Below are 8,599 nucleotides of genomic sequence, written 5' to 3' on the forward strand. Positions count from 1 at the left end.
ATATTTTCACCTCAAGTGCAATTTAAAACAAACAAACAAACAAACACTAGACTCTTATCTTCCGATATTTGGCAATATCTCTGTGGCTTAGCACAAGTTGTAAAATCACATTGTTTTATTAATATATCATTAAATAAAATCTGACCCATCCCTTGTCTTCTCTACATGCAGCATGGATTTATTTAAAAAAAAAAAAAAACTGTTTAATAGAATCCAGAAAATTTACTTCTAGCTGAGAGTTTGAGTACTCCAAAGCCTATTTAAATACAATTTGCTTTAAAATAAAATTATTCAACACTTGAAGAAAAAACTCAGTTTAATAAGACTCATATTTAACATATGGCCATATGATTGGAAGTTGGCGAGTCAACAGAGTGTCTCTTGAGAAAAAACTTAGTTTTTCTTATGAAATATCTGAAATTTAGAAAGAGTTCTGTTATTAACAAATTGTCATTAGTAAATGAACTTTTTCACAGAGAATTAATAACTCAGAGAAATAAGCAAAAAACCAAAGCATTCAGTAGACAAAGTAAAGCATCTCATACACATTCTCATTTCTCTCTATCTTCAAAAGACATGGTTTAAGATATTTTTCTCTAAGTCACAACTCCTCCTTAAAGCCCACTGACCCATAGTGATCCCCCGTCTTCTGAGATTCTGTAACTACCTGTTCAACACAAGTAGCAATCATCTGAAGTCATCTAGAAGGATGTATTTTCTGCATGAATCCTGTCTCTCCTGCTAGAATGTGAACTCCAAGGCAGGTACCATGTTTTGTCATTTTTATGTGATCTTGTGCCTGTGGCACACTGGTCATATGTTTTATTCTAAAATAAGCATTTTTAGTCATTCTTTCCTTTCTCCCAATCCTGCTTTTCTCCTATAAGTCCTTCCTTATAGTGTTCTGTAATCTAGAGGTAAATAGTATTCATGTTCCAAAGTATTATTCTTCTATTTTGACAAAATTAAATCCACCCCAAAATGTAGCCTTTTAGGGTTAATTTTTTGAGTTGCTGTATTATCTGAAGACATCGTCATAATCATACAGCATCAATTGTATACCCACAGTGAGCAGGCAAAATTATAAAATGTAAGCCCCACAGTTCTAAATGCAGAATATTCTTTGTAATCTACTGTCTCACACTAAACATTATAATATCATACACTTACCATTTTCAATATAGCTTTTTGCTTATACAAAAGCAGACAAGTTATTAACAAAAGAAATAATGACGCAAAACCAAATGGCATAAATAAAAATGACAATGTTTTCTTCCATATGTCACCTAGGATTAAAAATCACAGAAAAGGGCAAGTGTTAGAGGTTTATAACTATTTTTGAAATGGAATTATTCTATAAATCTACTCCCAGTAAATGGAAAAGAACTCAGTTAAACTTGGCAGCCCCTGCCATATTTGCCAGAGCATAGACACCACAGTTACGTTTGAGTACAGCATTTCTTTCATTTGTGCACTTTTAATATAGAACTACTTTACTGACCATGACATCGATTAATTTTACTTAGAAAAATAACTCCCCAAAGCACAATTCTTTTTTCTTAATATGATTTTGTTTAAAATTTGACCTTGTTTACCAGAGGGGGACAAGGCAGAGGCGGACAGGGAGAAAGGGAGGAAATGGTAAAGGGACACAAAAAACTATTACATTGTATAATGTTCAACTTTAAAATAAAGCATTTATATATGAAAAAAAAGAGGCTTCATGCAAAATAAATAAATAAATAAATAAATAAATAAATAAATAAATAAAATTTGACCTTGTGAATTTTTCATAAAAATTGATAAAAGATTAGCCTAGTGATTAAATAAACATGTCCCACATAGCTCTTAACTCTCAGGAATGTTTACTTATGTAATGTTTAGTGAGCAAGAGCTGGTCTTCAATAAAAATTTCTGTGTGAATAATGGAGCTAGTCTTATAAGGCCACCTTTTTAAAACTGTCTCACATTTCAGAGACTAAAGGGAGCAATCAAGGTTTTTCTTCTTTTTGTTGTTTTGTTATTTTAGGGATGAAGTTTTAATGGTTCTTCTGCATAGCAAGAAATAAGCAATCACAAGACAAACTAAAAAAGTACACAAGGTTTGTCGTTCTCAAACTAGTATCTCCCATTTGTTTTGGGGTAATATAGAGCATCTTGAATCTCAGACCCAGACTTACAAACTTTCTCCCACCCTACCATTTTCATTGTCCTATTCCCTTAGGGTCTTATTTCGTACTAGAAAATTACCCTTCAAATTCATTTGCTCAACTCACTTAAAATTTGCAAGAATACAACCCAGAGAAATTATGAATAATGTAAGTTTTCTGGCATGCAAAATTAACAGGGGGAAGGCAGGAAGCTCCTTTGCTGAGGTTCTACTTACTTTCCCTATACATAGAGTCAATTCTGAAGTAGACATATTTTTATTTCTGAAAATATTATTGTCTTATCTTTCTATAACTTGAAACATCCAATAAGAACTGTCCTAAAGAACTAAGACCACATGCAACTGAAGAAATGTTTTGTTCCTAATTTCAAAGTTTTTAAGATTACACCGAGAGATACCCATAAGGGCAAAAGAAATCTCAGTCATCAACATCACTAATAAAATTATACGTAGAACAACTAAAAGGACGTATATTTTGTGGTTAAAAACTCATCATAACCACTTTATACAACGCATTGACTAATAACAAGATATAATTCAGGACATACCTTTACACAAAGTCTTCAGATTTCTTATAGCGATGACAAAAATTAAAAAAATATAGAACTAATAAGCACTCTTTCTGACTCCATATATTTCTTGGTTAATCGAATTCTCCCCTCCTCTGCCTATTTTTTCTCCATAACTCTTAGTGATCATATGATGTGTTTGGCTTCTTTTTTTATTACCTATCTCCACCCAACTTGGGAATAAAATATAAGTTCCACAAGGGCAAAGATTTCTTTACTGCTGTATCTCTAATGCCTGAAGAGGGTCTGACATATAGTAGATACTTAATAAATTTTTGATTAATGAAAGGGACCAGTGATATTACTATACTCATAAGGAGGTAATAGAGATTCCACTATAGTAGAACAACATGCAAGGAGATGAATGATTGATAGAAAAGCCAGTATCTGTCTGTATCTACATCTGTATATGTATTTATAGCTGCATCTATATCTGTATACGTGAAAGACCAATGTTGACATAATTTCCTTCAATTTTCAACAATTATTAGTATTTTCTACTGATAAAGTCAGTATATTATGAAGCACAATCATATTTGCCTCACTCTCTAGGCTTTTCAGTTTATATTATTATATGATTTAAATTTCTTTTGTCACGTAACTTTAAATCAGTGTTGGAAGTGAATGGAATATGCATTTTACTAATCATGACAATTAATTAGAAAAATATTCATTAGGCATAGCACTACACAGTAGGAAACAAATGTATGCTGACCTATACATGCTTTAAGATTTCTGTTCTCTTGAACACTGAAAGCATAAGAAAATATTGATTAAAATAGGCTTCTGCCCTCCCCTAAAAAAGAACTAGCATATTCACTTTACTGACAATCAAAATAACAAAATGTTGCAACAGAAGTATAACAGAACTCCTAGTTGTAACTGAATATTAGACTTTCAATAAGTCTATGTTCAATTGAGGTGCTGGCTAATTTATTTTCAATAGACTTTATACAAGAGGCTTTCATTTTTATAACTATAAATTACACCAAAAAAATTAATTTTGCTAGCAAATATCTCCAGTTATTGAGTTACTGTCCTTTTTGCTCATACCTTTCCAGCATTGTTCATCACTCCACTCACTCCAAATTCCATCATCTGAGCAATAAATGTTCACTTTGCTTCTTACTAAAAAGCATAACTGTAGGCTTTCATTTGTTCTCAAGATGTACATTTCATTTTCATCTGTGGTACTCTGGAAGCCAAGAAAAAAAACAACATTCCATTATCTGATGTAATTACATCTGTCACTTTCAAAGTGGGTTTTGTTACATAAAATATATGCATCAAAAGACTAGAAAGGTGTAATCGTAACAGGGATTATCTCTCTGTATGGTGGGTTTTTTTGTTGTTTTTTAATTTTTTTTCTTTCCTTCCTTATCTATATTTTAAAATATTTCTATGGTGATAATGGGTCACTTATAGTAAAGGACAGCGTGTGTGGGAGGGCAAAATTCCTAGGTAGCCTTGGTGTTTATAATGCCCAGTATTTGGACTAGTGTCAAATTTCCCACATTCCATAAACTGGAAGATGCTACACACAGTGAGTTACCAAAACACAGAGCATCATGTAAATGTCATTTCTATGGAAACTATAAAGTTCATATACATAACGGTTTTTTTCCCCTTAGTCTTGTTTTGGTTAACCTCCTTAAAACCTATGTAATAGTGCTCAGGGCTTGGCATAAAACTGCTTCAACTATGAGAATATCACAAGGCTTGATGATCTAAAGGAGAAAAATTACTGCAGCAATTACTTTGATTTTTGTATTTTAAAGAGCTGAAGAGTTTTTTCATTTAAAATAACAACTTTCCTTTTGTTGTAACCTATCTTGGGAACCAGCATAATGTAGTGTAGACTTTCAGTGGACTAGGAAGAGATAGTTCTAACTATGAAATTTGATTGTAAGTTGATTCACTTCCCTGGGACCTATAAGCCATTTCAACAACAAGTTTTCTCATCTGCATATGAAATGAATTATACAGTTGGCCCTCCATATCCACAGGTTCCACATTTGCAGATTCAACCAACTGTGGATGAAAACTATTTGGAAAAAAATAGCAATACAACAATAAAAAATAATACAAATTAAAAAACAGTATAGTGTAACAACTACTTACATAGCATTGATATTGTATTAAATACAATAAGTAACGTAGAGATAATTTAAAGTATAAGGGAGAATGTGCACAGGTTATATGCAAACACTATGCCATTTTATATCAGGGACTTGAATATCGAAGTAGATTTTGGGCAGGTCCTGGAACCAATCCTCCCTCCCTATACAAAGGATGACTATAATTAGAACCAGTGGCTCACGTACTTGTCTCTACCACTCCCTAAATTGGAAAACAATGAATAAAATCAAAACATAACAATGTGGGGTTAAAGTCATCACCATGTTTTTGGTGCTGGGTAGTAATTAGTCTTACAACCATTGCCTACTTCCCCTGTTAGTCCTTCTTCCCTGGTACAAGCAATTCTCCTGTAACCCTGCCATACTCTAATTTTGACCTGATGGTTGTTCTTCAAGAAGTGGATTTTGTGTTTGTGTTTTTTATTTTGTTTTGTTTTGGTTTTACTTGCGGCCTCTTCATAGTCTATTTTAGGCCCTTGGCAACTTTAATTTATTGACATAAAACTGGAACGAGTGACTAGATTATCTCTAAGGTCCTATGTGGTTTTAAAATTGGTATGATTTTGTACTTTCAGAGTACAAATATCTTTCTTTTGTACACTAGATTATTTAGCTTTTTAGAAATTAAACTAAGACACGTGTCATGATCTATTCCTCGTGTGGGTAGCAACTGATTTGGGTCCTCATGCTGTCTATTTTATGTAAAAGGCTATGTTTATGATTTTCCCAAATAAATACAATATTCATACCATCCAGGTAGCACCATCTTCTGTGAACTCAATTTCATAAATGAAACACTTTGCTGGAATGGGTCCTCTAGGTATGTTCCACTTCAGGTTAATTTCATATGAATTCTTCACAGTAATACTAAGATAGTCTGGTGGCAAAGGTTTAACTGAAAAGCAAAAGGAAACTATTTCAATATGTAGGTTGTTGAAGTTTAGCAGTAGTCCTTATCCAAAGCTAGGGACACCTACTAACAGAAACCTCCAGGGATAAACCAGGTGGCTCAATACTATTCCCTATGATGCGAATTAATCTCGAAGTTGCTTGCCAACCAAGATAAGTTTATTGAGAAACTTGGTTATTATGGAACCCCATTTTAGGATAAGTCACACACTGACAAATATTTGAGTCCAAGAGGAAAATTGGAAGACCTGAATCATTTTTCTATTTTGTATCATTAGAAACTACAACCATGGCCACTACTACTACTACTTTTACTAATAGCTAAAGCTAATTTAGTGCTTAGTACAGGCACTGTACTAAGGACATTGCATCATAATCTCATTTATGTGTCACAATAATCCTATGAGGTGGTCTTCAATTGTCCTCATTTTACTGGTAAGGAAATTGAAACAAAGATGTTAACTAACTTGCCCAAAGTCACACAACTAGAAAATGGTAGATCCAAGATTCAAACCCAGGTCTGGCTGACTCTACAACCTGTCATTCTCATAACTGAGAGTTGAGAACACAGACTAAGAAAGTATCCAACCATTTGCTTATTGAGACCTGGGAATAGTGATTCCATAATTACTCCATCACTAACACTAGACAAAAGTACTATATAGTAGACGGACTCTTTGAAGCTAGGGAAAAAACTGTGCATTCTATATGAAAATGACACTTTATCCTTCATTCAATTTCTTATCTTCCATACTTTTGTATTTAATAAGACCTTCCTCATACACTCAGCTGGCACTCATTTTTCTGGCTTTGTATTTTCATAGGTGTCTCTCTCTCTCTCTCTTGTCTCTTCTAAGTGATTGTAAATGGCCTCAACTAGAAAAATGAATTTAAAGTGGTTTGTTTACATCACCTATATTTTGAAGCTGAAATATGAAATAGCTGGATCTTATAGGCTTGGATTCTGATGATCCATTAACACAGATATAGAAATCTTTATAGTCTGAGGCCTCCAAAAAGGGAAACCTGCATCCAATATTTTTTCCATTAGCCTCGATGTAATCAACACACTGTAATGCATGATCCAAGCCCTCATACCTGTAAAAAGAAGTGTTGTGAGAATTGTGCTTAACAATATCTTCTAGTATCATGGTGCTCCCTTTTCAGTTATCTTAAGATACCATATGAATTTTTAAAAATCTTGTAATAATGTGTAGCATTTATTGAGTACTTATTATATGTCAGATCTTATAATAAGTGCTAGGGAAACAAAAGTAGAGAAAGCAAACATAGTCCATGATTTCATAGAACTTACAATCTGATGGGGTCTTCCCAAAATCCCAAAGACAAGACAAAGATTTTTACTCATGTACTTAGGTTATGTTGATTCACCAACAGGGTTTGTGAATCAATGAATAAGATTCTTATTAAGAAAACCTGGGGTTTACATAAATAATCCTGGAAGACACTGCTTTATTTATATTTTCTTGGGAAAGTTATTTTAGAAGAAAACAGATTTAAAAGCAGACTTACAAAATAATTATGTTTAATAAAATTAATGTAAATTCTCTGAGGATACAACACACATCAAGAGATAAACCTCAGAAAAGCCAACTGTTGGGGGGGTGGGTGCAAAAAGAAAAGAAGTTGTTTGGCAAGTAAATGTATAATTTTCCCATTCTCCTAAACAAGAACTCTTACCATATCATTTAAAGTTAACCTCATTCCAGTAATAAAGCTAATAGGGACTAGGGGGAATTTCTCTACTGATTTCTGAAGAAATAAATGCCTGGTTTATTTTCCTAAAGAATAGCTTGCAATGCAAAAATGTGACATTACCTGTAAAAGCAGCCAAAATCCTTTTTGAAATGAGGCCAGTATAGCAGCTAAGGTGCTGGTACAAATTTTGGTGTCTACTAAATTAACTTCATGCCAAGTATTTACTTCAGGCAGAGTTTGTAAAATTATTCTCTTAGTTCACCTGATTAGAGTTTGGGAGACTTGAGTTCTAGATTTAACATTACACAGATTTACTTTGTGCCAGTGGGGAAGCTTCATGGTATCCTTATTTTTTAATTTCTAAAATGTTAATATGTATCTGTCCCTCCCTATATTATTTTATCTCCTTAAGATAAGGATAAAGTTATGTTAAAAATGAACTACAATGTACAAGAGGGAAGAGACTTTGTCTTATTCACACTCTTGTCCTTTTCATTTAGAATAGTGCCTGGCATTTAACAGATGCTTAATATTTGTTGAATTAATGAACAAATAACTTATACCTTAGAAATTTCCCGATTCAATTCCAGATGATGAAACTGAGACCCTGAAAGGGGAAATTCCTTTCCAAGGCCATCAAGTGAAATGATGCCAGCGTAGAGATTAGAACCCAGTTTTTAGGATTATTGATAGTTTATATCTTATCACTTATATATTATAATTTTCTAAAGAAAGATGCCATAATAATTTGGGCCTAAAATGCACAAATAGGAATACTTTGTCCTCTCTTGATCTTTTATTTAGTAAATGCATTAAGTTCTGATACTTATATATCAATTTACCAATGTTATCATCATTTGTTTCATTCATTTAATGAATATTTAGTGATAATCTACTATGGGCACAGCACTAAGGAGGTAGTTAAAAGAAATATTAGAAACAGTTCATGCCGGGGCCGGCCCAGTGGCGCACTGGATAGTGCGCCGCTTGGGAAGCGTGGCGGCGCTCCCGTCCGAGGGTTCGGATCCCACGTACAGACCGGCTCCCGCTCACTGGCTGAGCGAGGTGCGGGAGCAACACCGAGGCTTGCGATC

At 33.6% G+C, this 8,599-nt stretch overlaps 1 protein-coding gene across 1 annotated transcript in view; it reads right to left on the reverse strand.

Annotated features, from left to right (window-relative positions):
- Positions 1-298: 298 nt before the first annotated feature.
- Positions 299-8,599, reverse strand: part of IL13RA2 (interleukin 13 receptor, alpha 2) — a 13,765-nt gene continuing 5,464 nt past the window's right edge. Inside the window, exons 5-9 of the mRNA XM_008568152.1 lie at positions 6,700-6,884; positions 5,627-5,772; positions 3,793-3,934; positions 1,171-1,286; positions 299-414 (exon numbers count right to left, since the gene is read on the reverse strand). Of these exons, the coding sequence (XP_008566374.1) occupies positions 394-414; positions 1,171-1,286; positions 3,793-3,934; positions 5,627-5,772; positions 6,700-6,884 (610 nt within the window). The 3' untranslated portion in view covers positions 299-393. The remainder of the gene's footprint in view (positions 415-1,170; positions 1,287-3,792; positions 3,935-5,626; positions 5,773-6,699; positions 6,885-8,599) is intronic.

This window comes from Galeopterus variegatus, unplaced genomic scaffold (genome assembly GCF_000696425.1).
Source record: "Galeopterus variegatus unplaced genomic scaffold, G_variegatus-3.0.2 Scaffold381, whole genome shotgun sequence".
Classification (NCBI taxonomy): Eukaryota; Metazoa; Chordata; class Mammalia; order Dermoptera; family Cynocephalidae; genus Galeopterus; species Galeopterus variegatus.